At 34.5% G+C, this 17,204-nt stretch overlaps 2 protein-coding genes across 11 annotated transcripts; one reads left to right on the top strand and one right to left on the bottom strand.

Moving 5' to 3' along the window:
• Positions 1-5,731: 5,731 nt before the first annotated feature.
• Positions 5,732-8,337, bottom strand: LOC112292718 (protein TUNICAMYCIN INDUCED 1). Of its 2 annotated transcripts, none has more exons than XM_024541483.3 (3): positions 7,948-8,337; positions 6,858-7,232; positions 5,732-6,659 (listed from the first exon to the last, which is right to left on the bottom strand). In XM_024541483.3, exons 2-3 carry the CDS (start codon positions 7,203-7,205, stop codon positions 5,820-5,822), a joined length of 1,188 nt encoding a protein of 395 aa, XP_024397251.1. In that variant the 5' UTR covers positions 7,206-7,232; positions 7,948-8,337; the 3' UTR covers positions 5,732-5,819. The 2 variants fall into 2 exon arrangements, with proteins under 2 accessions (XP_024397251.1, XP_024397250.1); XM_024541482.3 differs by having other exon boundaries at positions 7,913-8,334.
• A 1,551-nt stretch (positions 8,338-9,888) lies between these two features.
• LOC112292717 (uncharacterized) lies at positions 9,889-15,070 on the top strand. Of its 9 annotated transcripts, none has more exons than XM_024541481.3 (8): positions 9,889-10,473; positions 11,009-11,192; positions 11,372-12,375; positions 12,508-12,983; positions 13,096-13,244; positions 13,370-13,552; positions 13,694-14,059; positions 14,202-15,070. In XM_024541481.3, exons 2-8 carry the CDS (start codon positions 11,112-11,114, stop codon positions 14,727-14,729), a joined length of 2,787 nt encoding a protein of 928 aa, XP_024397249.1. In that variant the 5' UTR covers positions 9,889-10,473; positions 11,009-11,111; the 3' UTR covers positions 14,730-15,070. The 9 variants fall into 9 exon arrangements, with proteins under 9 accessions (XP_024397249.1, XP_073395404.1, XP_073395403.1 ...); XM_073539303.2 differs by adding an exon at positions 10,719-10,812 and having other exon boundaries at positions 11,009-12,375; XM_073539302.2 differs by adding an exon at positions 10,707-10,812 and having other exon boundaries at positions 11,009-12,375.
• The last annotated feature ends 2,134 nt before the right edge of the window (positions 15,071-17,204 follow it).

Raw genomic sequence — 17,204 nt, 5'->3', positions numbered from 1 at the left:
GAAACCTCTAAAGGCTTATTATTAGTTGTATGTTCATGGCACATTTTATTCCTTTCAATGTTCCTTGAGATGTAATTTTGTATTTTGCATGTTAATGTAAATGCACATCAATCATTAAAAAAAAAAAAAAAAAAAAAATGCATTAGTAAAATTTCACCAAATTAATCAACTTATTTTATATTTTTTTCAAAATAAAAATTTAAATAAATTATACACTCTTAATTATACAAATCTTTATGACTTTTTGAAATAATATTTGAAAAGCTATAAATTATAAAAACACATAAAAGAATTTTCTAATACTCACATTTATGAAAAGAAAAGCAATAAAGATTGAATATAATTTACGATTTGAAATACAAATAAAATAAAAAGATTTTTCTATGTAAGTAATAGGTATTATTGTTATTTTTATCATATTTTAATAGGATTAATAGTAGTTTATTTTAAATTTTCGATATTAAAAATAAGCAACAAAAAATTAAATGATTTATATATTATTCAAATATTAGGCCAAATAATGTATTCTTATTCAATTTAAAATTTAAAATTGAAATTAAGTAATAAAAGAGTTGCTATTATGTCAAAAATTGTATATATATATTAAAATTAGATATTTCAAAATTAGAATTCAACATATTCTTTAAAAAATTAATTGTTGACTATTATTTTGATTTTATACAAAAAAATTAAATCAATATATATTTTATTATAATGTTAATAATATATGTATATATATATGTAGATAGATATATAACTAAACAAGAAATGTTAAATTTTTTTATACTTCTATTTACAACCAAAAGCAAATAAATTCTTCAGATAATAAAATATTTGGATGTTGTTGATTTTAAGTTACAGTTTGTAAATTATGTTTTCATGTTAAAAGCTAAACAAATAAATTATTGTATATTATGTTTTAAATAAGATCTTAACATAATAAGATAGTTACTGCTACATGTTAAACTATAGGATGTAATTATATTATTATTAGTAGGCCTTCTCATGTAGGACATTGGAAACTTTGTTTTACATTGTGTAATATAGGACACAAATGAGTGCCATTATAAATAGATCTACACAAAAGAGGCGGCTTTGTATTTAAAGCTCAATAACTACTTTTTGCCTTTTCAAAATTTCCATCCCATAACTACAAGTTTAAAAATCATTCTATCGTTTTTTTTAGTATAGAATACAATTTGTAACGAATTCATAACAAACATCTTACATTAAAAATTTATCATTCATTGGAAGGACCTAATTATTTGTAATGTTTTTATAGAAACATGTATTTTTATATTAATTCTATCTATTATCATCAAAAATAAATATTTATAAAAAATATAAATATAAATATAAAATAATAAAAAAACTTGATTAATAATATATATATATATATATATATCTAAACATATAGATAAAAATAAAAATAAAAATAAAGTAAAAAACACTTTTTCTACAAGTTGAAATTATTGCATAAATGTTTGACATTTGAAAACTAAGAACTTGTAATTTAAAAAATAAAAGTAAAAACTATTTTTCAAAAGACTAAGAAAATACATAAATATCTTTGATATAATAAAATTATGTTTTTCAGATGGTGTCAAAATTGATGCCGAAATTACCAAAAAAATATTCCAAAATCACTAAAAACATATGGTCTTTCACGATACATATTGCCTTTTCATGTATTGCACTGAAACCAATGATTATGTTATTGTAACTCACTCTAATTTCACCCTCTCAAAGCATCCTACTTCCAAATTTAATATGAAATAATTGTATGCACTAAAATATCCTTGTTTTGTTTGAAAACCTCTTTTAAGACCTAGAGATGAATTGATGTCATAATTCCATACTAAAATATGTTCTTTTTTCATAGTATAGGCACATTGAGGTTGTATATGTATAGTTGGCTATGATTGACTACAATGTCACAAGTATCTATCATGTGCATTACTTTGAAATGAATTAAATATATTATTTCACCTTTAAAATTTATCAGATGAAAATATTATCAATAAATGTATTAAAAAATAAAAAAGAATAACAAAGAAATATAAAGATGTGTTTCTTTGACGACATATGAAAAAAACATATATTCTTGATAGATTTTTTTTTTAATAATTAATATAAAATAATTCATTCAAAAGAGGACATATTTACTAATTGTTAAAAACGAATCAAAAGACCTATGCTAAGTATAACAATACAATAATAGATTTTTTTTTCATTAAATGTAATAATTCATTATAAGTAGAATAAATATTTTTCATTTGGAAGAAGGTTGACGGTATTTTATTATGAGTTGATTTTCATTTATCTTATTAAAATAGTAATTATTTTCTTTAACAGAAGATACAAATTTTTGTTATCATTTACAGAAGCATTTTACAACTGGGAGTGGAGATCCATACATTGATTTTAATCATTGTTTTGATGTGAATAAATTGATTGCACTGAAATTATTGACACACCATGCCTGAATTTGAGTTCTTAACATATTCAATGAAATTATAATTATTATTTACTTTTAAAAAATTGGTTGATTTAAACGTAATTTTCAATTCTTTTACAAACCATAGATTTTTAATACTTTTTTTTATTTTAAATATGGTATATATGTATATAGAAACATGTATTTGTAAGATTCTAAGTAAAGCAAGTAAAAAGAAGATATAAAGTCAACAATGATAGTATAATGAACAAAAGATTGAATACAAAGTGAGATCTCAATGCAATAAAATAGTCTTTCTATAAAAAGATAATTTTGTCTCCAAAAAAAAAAGCATGTATACATGTTGCATTTTCATGTTGCATTTTCATGCCAATGGTAGAGAAGCCAAAAACATTTTAAATTAAAAGAAATGTTGCAAAAAGAAATTCAAAACAAAGATCATCTCCTTTGTTGGTTTGACATGTCAATATATATATATATATATTCTTCAAAATATATTGAAAACATACATAGGTATACTTTTATTTTAAAAAGTAAAAATTCTAAACACATTTATACAAAATATTCAACCAAATAAAAATGTGACTATAGTTTGATTTAGTTTTAAATTACACAAAACATTTATATAAAATGATATGTAAATATACATGTTAAAATATAAATACATAGATTTTCTAAATATATTTTTTCTTCAAAATTTAAAAATAGAAATATGAAACAAAATTTATATAGTAAATAATATTTATTAGAATTTTTAAAATTTTAAATAATATTATTCATATAGAATTTACATAAAATTTAAATCTTGCATATATATATATATATATTTATTTATTTTAATAATAATAATTTATTTATATTATTAAGTCTATTTCTTTTAGTATATTATAAAATTTGTTTAAAGACATAAATAATAGAAAGTATATACTTTTGAAATTACAAAAAATTATAATAATACAAAGATATATCTAACTAAATGCTCTTACTACTTTACAATGTTTATAATACTTATTCTTGACTTTTTTACAAAAGAACAATAAATAATTAGTTAAAGTGAAACAAGCTTGTTTATATTTAAAAAATTAAAAAAGAAATAAAAAAATTGTGCAAGTCCTATTATGTTGAACAATACATTTAATCTTGGAAATTTGTCATAAAATCCTCAAAAATTGTATCTTGTATTAAGAGAATATGAAAATATTTTTTAAAACACATAGTTATAAGACAACATTTAAAAGATGGCAAAAAGTAGTTATTGAGTTTTAATCCAAAAAAATTTGTTCTTTTTTTGCTCTATTTACACTCACATTTTCTACACATATTCATTTGTGTCCTATATTAGACTTAATATAAGATAAGTAAGACAAGTTTGTTATTGTATTTCTTTAATATGGTACTTTATTTCTTCATTCATTATTTTAAAATAAATGTTTTAGATTTAAAATAAAGTATATCTTGAGTTAAAAAATTAAAAAATTAAAACATTATTTTTTTAATGTAAAAAATATATTTCTATTTAAGCCTTAATATATTTTTAATAAAATCTATTTATATACTTTAAAAAATGGAGTTATTTTCTATTTTTTTTAAGTGTAAAACCATATATATATATATATATATATATATTATTGTACTTAAGTGATGATATGATTGCACTTAGGCATTCATTTTTCAAAACAAATATATTTCAAGAGAAAAGTAATAAAACATTTTGAATCCTTTACAATAAATAATTTTTTTAAAAAAATTATTCAACATATTTTATTATATTTAAGTTTGTTATAATAATTTATTGAGTAGATTATGGATGTTAAATTATAATTGATATAAAAATTAATAGTCACATGATTATATTTAAATTGCATAGAATTATAAAAACAAACTAGATTTTAATGAATTATGATACATGTGAAGTATATGAAAATGTTATTTAAGAATTATGTCTATTAGAAAATATTTTGCTTAATTAAAGGCCTTAAGTTTGAGGGATTTTGCTTGTTGCCCATTTGTGCACTGCTCACAATCATAGCCACTTAATGTGTGGCACATGTCCCTCCGCAAACTATGCCACCTCAATTAATGTTGTCTTCAAAGTAGTTAAGTTAAATTTGATTATGAACAAGTCAAGCAAGCCAATCATAGAAATTATACGAATGCAAAAGAACAACCAATTGACAATTGCAAGCACATACCAAATTTTTTACTAATAGATGGTCCTTTTCATTTATGTTTGCATAATTGATACAATCTAGACTATGACAATGTAATTTGAACTTTAGAAGATACCTCATTTATGATCTCTTGCAATGGTGCCTCCTTCAAGGTCTATTGCTCCATGATGAATATATGTTAATGCAAAAGCAAATGAATTGGCCTCACATGTGGCCGACTATTCAACACGAAAGGACCTACAATAGCAAAATTTTATCTAGTTAGCTCATACTGGGAAGTATCCAATGCCTATCTATATGAATTTGCTTCAAATGAAATCCAATTTACTTTGTAACGGATTCTCAAATCTAGAGTGATATGTTATCACAAATTGCAATTGAAAATCTCAAGTTTAAGAAATGTTACTTAGATTGCATTAAAATGCCTCTCAAACAACAGCACTTTGCAAGTATTTTACAATTAGACAAGTAGATAAGGTTTGTATCATCTTAACATTACAAAAATGAGCGCTTAAAGGAATAAGACTATGAATCTACCTTAACTAAAAAGCTCAATACAATAATAGATGATGAAGTAAGCTTAAGCTTTGAAGGCAACATTTATTCATAGTTGGCTAGCAATGAAGGTGGAAAAGAGAGCATATTAGAGTTGAAGTTGAAATAGGGAGTGGCACCTTGTAAATGAAGGACAACAAAGTTTTGAAAAAATATAAAAAGGACAATAGGCAGCACTAAATTTCATGGACAGTGAGCATTTCACTATTCACAACAGTAATGTACGTCTGAACTACAAGTTTTAGTTTGTAAATTTGTTTGACACGATATTGAACACATCAAAAAGAAAGAAAAACTGAACGTTTTCCTAATTCAATAATTTCAAATTCCTTTCAGTGCTAATTCATGAACGACAATGCTATTGCATGTATCTTATTAAAACAGTTACTTCAAAAAAAATTACATGCTTTTGTCAAAAAAGAAAATTATACTAGTGATTTAAGAGTGAAAACATTTCACTATTATTAATTCATTTTTTCAAAATCATCAAGAATACGTGAGTATACGTTTACTGTCAAGAATGAAGTTGAACTCGAGTCACGACCTCTCAGTGGCACAATAACTATTTATTAGAAGCTATATACAATTACGGTGTTTAGAAAATGAATAAGAGGAAACCTTGAGAACTATACCTTTCAATCTATAACACCTTCAAAATCAACATCTAGAGTCATGGCACCTGGAGGCATCAAAAAAGGGACAGTTCCGAAGGTGAGGTTTCCATCCACAACGTTGGGGGAGACGGCAATTGTGGGCATAACTGACTCAGATTGCTGAACCTGGACAGGCCTCAACTTTTTGCCCTCCACTATTGTCAGAAGCTCAAACTGCAAATGCTCTATACTTGGCTTCGTAGCCCACTCAGGCCAAAGCTCGTCATCTTCGAAGGCGTCCTTGTCGATTGATTTATCAACTTCAAACCCAATTTGTACAAAACTGGCAGCAGAAACCTTGGCTTTGAGGAGTTGGAAGGAGCCTCTTCTGTACGCCTCTTTGCCCAAGATCTTCATTAGTGCTTGCTCCAAGCCTTCCAGTTTGCTCATGTTTATGTGAGGAAGAGGCCACATGTATAAATCCTCGATGTTGTCTGTTACGGCTAAGGGTCCATAAGGCACTGTCATTGGCTTGGATTCTACTTTCTTGGCCACTGCGGATGTTAGCTCAACAGCTCCAGAGCCCAGCCTCTTGACCTTTAACCTCCCGGGGCTTGACTCTGCAGGGGTTTTCACGGCCGTCAATGAACTAGGGCCCACTATTCGAAGGGAGAGCAAGGGTTTCTCTTGTCCACGAGATGCGGATCGGAGGCGAGCAGCTAGTGCAACAAGACTGGCAGCTAGTCCACCATCTGGACCTCTTGGGAGAGGTAGTGGCAATTGCAATGGTCGTGAAAGACTCACTTCACGAGCTCCTTGGACAGAAACTACGGCTCCATCAGCCAACAATACTCTTTTCAGCACTCCTGCATCTACATCATGCTGCAAAATTGACGTGTAAATAAATAGTAGAACATCATCAGGACGATATATGCGTACACTGAAGGGGGGAAAAACAAGTGTTGTGAAAAGAGAGGAGACAGTACTTAGCCTATTCTCTCGGCTTTTCAGTGCTCCTAATAAAGTGCTACATTGTGAACCAGATACTCAGGGAGGACATTGCAAGGGAGAAGTTCTCACAGGCATAGCAAGTCGCAGCTCCTCCGCGTCTTGAATCCAAAGGTCTACGGGTCCAGCCACCTCAAATGGGGCTAACGTAGCAGCAAAAGCTTCAGGATGCCATACATTCACAGCTCCCTTCTTCACTTCCTGCTTCCCACCACCCTTGCCGTCCTCATTGTCTTCAGCGTCACTACTCGGAGCAGGAAGCTCCTGTAAATACTGCCATGAAGTAACCTCCTCGGAGAGCCGCAGCGGGATCACTACACCACCAACCTGGATGTCAAATTCGTATATGAGAGTCTGCCCTATTTTGGCGTCCCTTGTATCTATACTACCTAACTTCACCTCATCTGCTTTCCATCCCATGCGCTGCTTCAGTAGGTCTAGAGTGTCCTGCATCCACCACCACCACCACCACCAAGACTTCCAGTTATTACGATTCTCCACTCATCCCCAAATTTTGTAGAAAAAACTCAATCTCTAGCTAGAAACATATACTCAATTGATATCAGGGTGTTATCCTAATGGCGTACAAGACGGACTGCGGGATAACAACGGCCTGCAACCAAAAACCAACGCCGAGATTCGTCTGCGATGGATGGATTTTGGAGACAAACTTCCCTTAAATGATCCAGCACCGCCAAAATACCTACAAATACTAGAAAACCATTACCGTCGCAAGATTCATGAGGGGATTGAGAGATTCTGAGCGTTAACGGTTGACGGGATTTAAATAGGTTGTAGCTGGAACCTCAAGTGCGAAGAAATACTTCACTTTTCTCGAACATCATTGTTCTTAACAGCTAATAGTCAGTACCACACCAAAGATAATACCGAGAATCTTCGAGACAACTTGAATCAGGCGACTTTCCTTGCGGCAATAACACAGTGCAAAATTCAACACGCACAAGTTGTCGGACTCTGCGATTCTGGATGGACTATACAATACCATCGACAATCCGAAATCACCCAAATCCGGCAGAGAAAGAGCAGTCACTCTAACCACTCCATCGAACCCGCTCATCCTCGTCAGCAATCTTTGTAACACAATCGACGGATTTCAAAGAACTTACCGAAACAGCTTCCAGGGCAGACACGGGAGTCTCACCAGCTTTCAAAACAGGCGCAACCGCAGCGCCAACGCAAATCACCTCCACCACCAACAAAACCCACATTGCCCCACACAGCGACGCTGCTCCCCAACCCCATCGCACCTCCATGGCGATCGACCTACCTGACACGGTCTCTCTCAAACCCTACCTCGAGAACTAACCAGATCCTCAACCGACCTAATGTCCAATACTCACCCCGCCAATTCTAACTCACAGTCACACAAATCAACACCGAAATCCAAAAATTGAACTCACTGACTCTCTAACGATCCCTGAATTACGCGTAGCAACCAGGAACCCTCTCGAAACAAAGCAGATGACGCACTACCGTTCATCTGGTCGTAGGTTGAGTAGGCTTCGGACCTACACTTTCGTAACCCTATGCAGACCTTCTGGACCCCATCACGCCATGCACTCCCGCACAGCCAATAAAATTTTACTTCAGTCACTATTCAACCAATTAACCCATTTTTCCTGACGTCCTTGAAGCAGTACCTCGTTCGTAGAGTTTGGTTTGTATAAAAGTAGATCTCGTTCGCAGGTTGCGGCAGCCGCACATTTCTATTTGAGGTAGTGGAACTGTTTGAGGTGACATTTTGCACGATGGGCGTTGACTGTGGTTCCACACGTAGTCCTACTAAACCTGGGCTTAGGTGCTCATTTCGAACGCTTTGAAAGTTTTGGATGAGATGGTTGTTGTAAGAGTTTTCTACAAGAAAAACCATGTGAGTGGAGACACTATTGACGACATGGTGTCGACGGCTTTTTCTTATTTCTTCCTCGCCTTCCTGAACTGCGGTGCAATAGTGTGACAATCGTAGACAGTGAATACTGTGGCTTGAAGTCGCAATTGTAAGATCGTTTTGGCAAATGTGACAGTCGCTGTGGCCAGATGGCGATCGCGGGACTTGGGCCCTAGTAAAGCGAGAGCAATATTTGATTAGAAGAGAGCGACGATTTGAATCTCGAATTGTGGGTCGAGACAGATTCCTGGACGTGGCCGGGATAGTCCATGATTTGGCGTCCTCACTGGAAGATGTTTTAGACAATCAAATCATTTTGTGTAATGATTTCTGGATCTTCTTGTCATACTCTGTAATCTTCAGAGCAAGATTGCATCCCATCCCATCCGAACTTGGAGACCTCAACCTTAGATTTAGCGCTTGTTGACTCTTTGTTACCCTCCTGCAACGTGGCGGAGTAAGGTTGCAAAAACATATCAAACCCTCTTTCTTTTTTATGGGTTTTGGGTGCGAGGAGTCCAGGAATCACGTGAAATATCGCCAGAGATGGATTTTATGAGCATCGATTAGACAACGTAATTCATCAAATATTGAAAGCATATGTGGAGTGCACCGCATAAATCTGCTTTGTTGAATAACTTTTCGCTGGGTACGACATTGTTGCGTGTCGGGGAGGTTTGCATGATTATAATTTCTAAAGATTGATCGGAGCTCTCCCAACCTGGGCTTTGCAGATTGAGGTATAATTCTGCATCCGACGTCTTCAGTCACAACTCAATGTGGGAAAAGATTTAGACCTTCAGTATCCGAATGCCGACATCATTTATAGAATGGACACACAAATTTCACAAATGCTAGCAACATGTTGACCAAACTGATTGATGTGTGAATATGTTGCGACGGACAGCTATTGCAGAAAAAAACTAATAGAAAATGTTAGGAAGTTAAGATCAGCAAAGTTCACACGAAGGACCTTCAGAACGAACTATCTCGACTGCATAAGTTTCTCTTGCATCTTGCTCTTTCAAAACGCACCTGAGCGTTGCTGGCACCTGATTAGGGCGATACATAAAAACAACGCAGCATTTTTGCTCTCCTTGCCGTCCACCTCGACGACATAATATGGAGCTTGTCCCTTCCAACCCACTCTTCTTCAAACACCTTCCAATTCTACGTGTTGTACCTTTCAATCAAGCCGAAAAACAACTAAACCAACTGAAATACCAAGAAATAAACTGATAGCAGTAGACAATCAACGCATGCACACCTCGGGTGGTATATGTATAGCTAGGCGTGGCACACTGCATATTGATAGGTGAAGGCGGGAAAATAGACACGACCCTCCACCAATTCGTGCATGATCGTAGCTGCTATCTCTGCACCGTTCCTAACTGCCTCCATCGTCATTACTCTCTAGTTCACAATAACAAGTGCAGTTAAACTAACAAGCTACAGTAGCTTAATCGTACGCAACTAGTGCCATCAAATTTGTTGCGCTCCGATTGACAGTATTTTGTGAGAATTTAGAGCTTCTTGTGCTGTTACGACATGAAGCACAGGAGCGGGTGTAGGGATACCCTTTCTGATATCCTCTGCAAGATACGATGCGGGTATCGGCTGGGAGAGGAACGAAATGGGGCGCTGTACATTGAAACACGAACGTATGTCTGCGTAGGATGATCACATTGTGATGGTGTTCAAGCCTCTAAGATGGTCACGAAAGCAGCGAACTCGCACTGCACGCTTAATTTTGTGCTTCCTTGCGATAACCTATTCTCTGTATGTGTATGCGTGTATAAGAGTTTTCTTCAATTTTTTGTGAATCCATGATGTGTATGAGCGCACATGCCACTTTGAATTCCTTTGTAGTATTTTGAGTTAAAATTTTGGCGGTCCTCAGATCTTGTTTGAGCGGTATTCATGTGAATTCGATTCCTGTAATGTATGTGAGCATGATATTGGTGGATAATTCTTGGAAACCTCATCATTGTGGTTGAGGTCATGGAATATAGGGTTGGGTGCAGTGTTGCTGCTCTATCGAATGTCTGTCCCTGCTAATGGACAGTTGTAATGGGAGAAATAGAATCACGACGGTCTTTGAAACCTTGCTAAATGAAGGTTTCAAATTAAGAGTCGTGTTTTCAATTATCATAGATCGAAGCCTTGATGTGCAGTGTGACTCGCCGAGCACATGGTTGACCTAACGTGGAATATGGTGGATGCATGTGAATTTCATTTCGCTCGAAAGCATGTGAAGTAAATAGCAAATTTATGTCAGAAATCGGACATGACCGTATGTCACCTTCTTTGTTAGGTGGAGATGAGGAGTGTGGTCGAAAGCTCTTTATGAGTTGAGTTTTCAAGCATGGGGAAGAAGAGGAAAGAGAAAACTGAGGAAGGACGTCCCCTATGTAGGCATGCAGGAACCAAAATATGGTCCAGAGAGAAGAAAAGCAGCAGCGTCCAAACGCAAACATTCACGACATCGTCGGACTCAGGTGTAACTGAAGCGTCAGTATTATACTCGAATAATGCAGGTTTTTCTAATTTTTCCAGCTCAAAATGGCATGATCTGATAAGTGGTGTAGAAGATGCACGATGTAATCAAACGAATTCTGAATTTGAGCAAGTGGGCTACGTTGAAGATAACTCTGGACGATTTGCCAAATCATGTCAGAATTGCGAACTAAAAGACTATGGATCATCGAGGCCATCGAGTTCATCGAATCATCATGAGAAGAGGATCTACCTGCACTTGGATTTTAGGAACAGAGAGAGCCCCCAGTTGGTTGTGTGCCCCAAACGGAATCACCATCAATACTATTCTAGTGGGCACGGTGAAGTCGTAATAGATGTTGATTCAGAATCCCTGCCCCGGCCCTCATGTTCTCCTTCGCGGTCGCGACTATGTGAGCATGCAATGCCTGTGTCTTCTTTCACCCAAAGAAGCAACTGCCAAAGTTACACTGAGGCTTCTCTTTACAAGGCTCCTCAGCTTCAATCTCTTCTTGATGCTAACGGCTCAGGCAGTCGCTCAACATCGGAGAACGTGCCATCTCCGACCGCCAGTATAAATCCTAGACGAGGGTCTCAGGTACAGAATGCAGAGGGACAACTTACACATGAGCGAGCCATGTTAACAACTCCTGAAAGAGGGAGATCAGATCTCCGCTCCAATCTTGCACATGGACGAGCCATGTCGGAGCCGAGGGGGCGAATGGCATTCAGAGGATGCGAATTGGATATTTGCCCTAATCAGCTTGCGCAGGGCCGACACAGTTTATCATCGCCAGCATGTAGTGAGTGTTCTTCAGATCCCAAGAGCCAGTTTGAATTCAATATTGGGGAAGGAGTGCCTACTGCAAAAATTGGCAATGTCAGAGAGATCTTGCTTCCATTGCCTAAGTTTCTACAAAAAAAGAACATCAACACTCCCAACAGTGGCACGCGAGTTGTGAAAGCGATTGCGTTACAGCCCAAGCCGGCCACTTACGGAAAGATTGCAACTCCGAGAAGTTGCAGCATGAAGTTGAAGAGAGACACTATGCGGGTAAAAGGTGGAAGTGGTGCATTTCCGACAATTTTCCCCAATTGGTTTACGAAGCCTGTTGAAAGCAGTGCACCACCTCAACAGACTGATGGTGTTGTTCTGTCATGGGAAAATCTGACTGTGATGTCTAAGTAAGTTCAGATCTTTTGTTAAACCCTCTGCATGATGCCAAGATTATTCCTTGAAGTTGCACCTTAGTTGCTTTTTGATCCTCGAACAAGAAGTTTATGTGAACCAGTGGCTGGTTTTTGTGGAGACTGCAGGGTCGGAAAAGTGTTGTTGAATAATTTGAATGGGCAAATAATATGTGGGTTCACTGCTATCATGGGCCCGAGTGGGTCTGGGAAATCAACCTTGTTGAACACCCTGGCGTGTCGAATGCGTCAATCAGCAAGCGTTACAGGCAGAATCCTTCTCAATGGTCGAGATTACAAAATTGCAGATTTGAAGAAAATATCTGGCTATGTTATGCAAGATGATCTGCTGCATGCGCATCTAACTGTAGAGGAGACACTCAAGTATACCACGAGGCTCAAGTTGGAGCCGTCTTTGACAGAGGAAGAAGTGTCTGCACGTGTGGACGAGATTATCACGCAGATGGGATTGGATCATGTGCGAAACACAGTCATTGGAAACCCTGAGAAGAGAGGAATTAGTGGAGGCGAGAGAAGGCGAGTCAGTGTTGGCATGGAACTGGTCACACATCCACAACTCCTTTTTTTGGATGAACCCACCTCAGGCACGTTGGCAAATATTGTCTGAATCTTGTGATTAGACTTGTAACATACACTAATCACCTTCTTAATTATCACTGACCCGATGCTTTTGATCCGTTGAATATGATCCTTCAGGTTTAGATAGTGTTACGGCACTCTCATTGTGCGAGCAGTTGCAAAAACTAGCACGCTCAGCAAACTGTACCATCGTCTGCACCATTCATCAACCACAAGCCAAAATTTTCAACTTGTTCCATTACCTAATCATCCTCAAAGCTGGTCAGGTACGACACTTCAACCTAGGTTGAATTCTCGACAATGTTTAATTCTTCATCCCCTTTAGTCCACAAGAAAAGTTAGCATACATGAGTATCTATCTGCAATGTCTGACATTATTTTAAATTTGTAGGTAATCTATCAAGGCAAAGCATCAGAAGTGCTTCAACTTTTCGAGGACTCTGGATTCCCTTGCCCAGAATATACCAACCCAGCTGATCATTTTCTGGATGTTATAACGCCGTCCATGAATAGGCCTCAGGGGAGTCTTAAAAACGTCGATGATGTTTTAAAATCCAAATTCCATCCACTCCCGGCAAGTTCCCTAATTGTAGGAATATGAACGATGATTTCATGATTCACAAGTCAAGACCCAATTTGGTTGTTTCTCTTCAATCTTGTTACCATTCTTGTGTAATAAAACTCTGACTCGTTTCATTGAATTCTCACTTTGCAGGTAAACATGAATCAAGGATCAGAATACTTGGTGTTCCAGACTATGCGAGAGAGGATGCCATGGCATCGGCAGTACTTAGTGCTACTTAACAGAGGGGTGAGAGAGCAAATTCGGAAGAAAAATATGCTGATAACTCAAATGTGCCAGAGCGTGATGATGGGACTACTGATTGGCGGAGTATTTTTCCAGATCGGTGACCACCAGAAGTCCACAGTGCGTAGGCAACCTGTGCTGTTTTTCTGTGTGATAAACCAGGGCGTTTTCGGTGCATTGACAGTTATCAATTCTTTCCCTGGAGAACGCGCTCTTACACTGCGTGAAAGGGCAGCTGGAATGTATTACTGCTCATCCTATTTCACAGCGAAGGTGAATTTCTTAATTATCTCGAGCTTCGCAGAACGATTCTTACTTGCCATTAATCAGCAGAGTGTTTACAACTGAAATAATATACTGCTGACGATGGCATGAATTTCATTAGGTTCTGACACGGGTTCTTCATGACATGTAGGTTACAGCTGAGATGGTTTCGCAGATTGTTTCCCCCATCATTTTCTCGTTCATAGTCTACTGGATGGTTGGCTTCCAGAGAAATGGCTCCAAGTTTATGATCTTCATGGTGTTGATGGTATTGTGCCAGCTGGCAGCTACATCTCTTGCTCTGATGGTCTCGGCTATTTGCAGGACAACTGACTTCTCAGTCACTGTTTTGCCAATGGTCCTTGAAGTTAACCGCCTCTTTGGGGGGTTTTTCTTATCACCCAAGAACCTCCCTGATTACTTTGTATGGCTGGATGCATTCAGCTATGTCAAGTACACATACACAGCTATTTCCCTGAACGAGTTGCACGGTTTGAAGATCAGATGCAGTCCATCTGAGTATGTTGCCGGGGCGTGCCCCATTACATCTGGCGAACAAACAATTAAGAGCTTAGGTCTTGATTACCTCAATATAGGTTCATGCATTACCATTTTGATTTTCTACATTCTAATTACTAGGATTATTGCATATCTTGGCATCCGCTACCTTAAGAAATAGAGAAGAGGTTTATAGAATACTCACAAATGTAATCAATTGATAAATCACTAGGTATGTAGATATTTTGTAACAAATTAGTTAGTTTATACTTAGAACACATTTTGCAAAGAGAGATTCATAGGTCAAATAATGTTTAGGATTCTTTGGATGCACCACTTCTAGAGTCCATGTAAACTTATCAAGATTGAAAAGTAGAAAAGTGGAAGCTAGATTGAGATGATATATAAATAAATTTTCAAAAACTAAAACATTTCTTCCATCTCATCTAGAAATTTCAACATTATTTTGTAAACTATGTGAATTTTAAGAAATAATTTGGAGATAGTATGTATATTTAAGAAGCTATGTAAACATTAAAAAATATATATGATAAAAGAATAAAGGCTTAATATATTTACTTTTTAATAATTTTTTGCCAAAGAACAATAATAAACATAGAATCTTAATTTAGAATAATAGTTTTTAGTATTGTATGATATTTCTAATAATCAAATTTTAAAAATTATATAATTAAATTATTATTAATTAGAGTGGTTCATAAATAAGCATTCTTTGAACTAATCTATTGAAATAATTTAATAATACTAAAATTGCATCATAATTTGATATTATAGAAATAAGTGCAATGAAGTTTACTAAAAACTTTTCTTATGTTTCAATTAAATTTAAAATGGTTATAAAAATTATACTTATTTTACTTAGAAATTTTATTATTTTTACACATTACACAAGTAATTTATAATAAACTAATTGTTTACAATAAGCAAAATATCCATGTTTTAAAAAAATTGCTACAAAATATTTAAGATGAATGGTATGTTTTCAAAAAATATGTGTGTAATATTTTTTTTTAAGCTCTAATATCCTAAATTATCTCATAAATATGTAGGCCTTATTAAGATTATTCTTTTATTTATTTTTTAAATTTTTTTGTAAACATTTAAAATTCAAAATTTAAAGACCTTTTTTCAAAAATATAAGTTAAGTTGATATTTTAGTTGATAAAAGAAAAAGTATGATTCTTGTTAATAAAAATTCACATTTTTTAATTTCTCTATTTTTTTCTTCTATGCATAAATTAAGTAAAAAAATTATTTATGTAAATATAAAAACTAAATTTATATTTTTCTTGCAAAGAACAACATGCAATAGTTGTAAACAAAATAGTAAAGTAGAAAGTTAACAAAGAAATACAACTTGATTCAATGTCTATTTATTTTATTTCTTAAGAAAAAAATTAACTAAATAAATTAGCCATTAATATTTTTTTAATTGCTATGAATTCTAACCAATGGAACAATATATCTAAAAGGGTATTACTAATGCCACCACAGTTCTTACTACAACTACCACCACAACCCCATGAAAATTTCAGTCAAGTTTTCGTGAGAAGTTTCTTTTTGCTATTGTTATCACAATTATTTTTTCATGGTTCAATATATTCAATATTCAATATTTTCATGGTTCAATATATTCATGAAATATTATTTAAAAAATATTAATCATAATTTTAAAAAACACTAAAAATATATGCCAAGTAAGTGGCAAGTTGTGGTGGCAATAGCAAAAATTGTGGTGGCATTAGAATACCCACTCTAAAATCTTTTCATTAAACATTTCAAAAGATTCTAGATCTTAATCACACCAAGAACATTCCAATCAAAAAAACTATTAATATTTCTAGTATATATATATTTAAATATATAATGAATCATGATGAAATGGTTGTAATGGAAGTAGTAAAAATAAAATATTGACTAAAATTTGAGTAAAACTTTCATGGGATTGTGGAGGCAATAGCAGCACCTTATATATATATATATATATATATATATAATTCTTTTTCTTTATGATGCTCTTAGAACTTACTGGACTATCTACATGCTCAACTTTGTACATTTCTCTGGTACATTGTATATTCTTTGTTTGTTAATAAAAACTGCTTTGTTTTCATATGAGTACCATTCTAAGTATACATATACATGTTGTCTGTTCGCTTCATATTCCAATTATTTTTATTTGAGACATCTAATTCATATAATTTGAAATATCCAGGTACTTTGATTTTAATATAGACCAATTATTTTGCCTCAGTTACAAAAAATACATCAAGTTTAAATCTCAATCCATTATTTTTAACACTTACGCAAGTTGTTTTCACACAACCTGCTGGTTATTGCAGCTCAGTTGTCTAGAAGAAGACTTTTGCATGTTTTTGGCATGCACTAATTCCTGTTAGGGCTCAAAAAACAATTCACTGTATATTTAAATGCCCCTCCCACCCTAAATTTGAGCTGCACACTATCACTTATCCAAGTGCTCTGCAGTAGGCAATCCAACATGGAATCTGCACCACTGTGAAAGAAATATGAAGAGTGCTTCGAAAAGGGTCCTTGTACAGGCAATGAACCTCACACAACACCCCCACCACACGTTCGTAATGGAAGAACACAAGTAAACGCCAAGAAAGGTCCC

Source organism: Physcomitrium patens, chromosome 15, assembly GCF_059467195.1.
Source record: "Physcomitrium patens ecotype Gransden chromosome 15, ASM5946719v1, whole genome shotgun sequence".
In the NCBI taxonomy this organism is placed as follows: domain Eukaryota; kingdom Viridiplantae; phylum Streptophyta; class Bryopsida; order Funariales; family Funariaceae; genus Physcomitrium; species Physcomitrium patens.
This window is presented reverse-complemented; position numbering and strand designations above follow the sequence as displayed.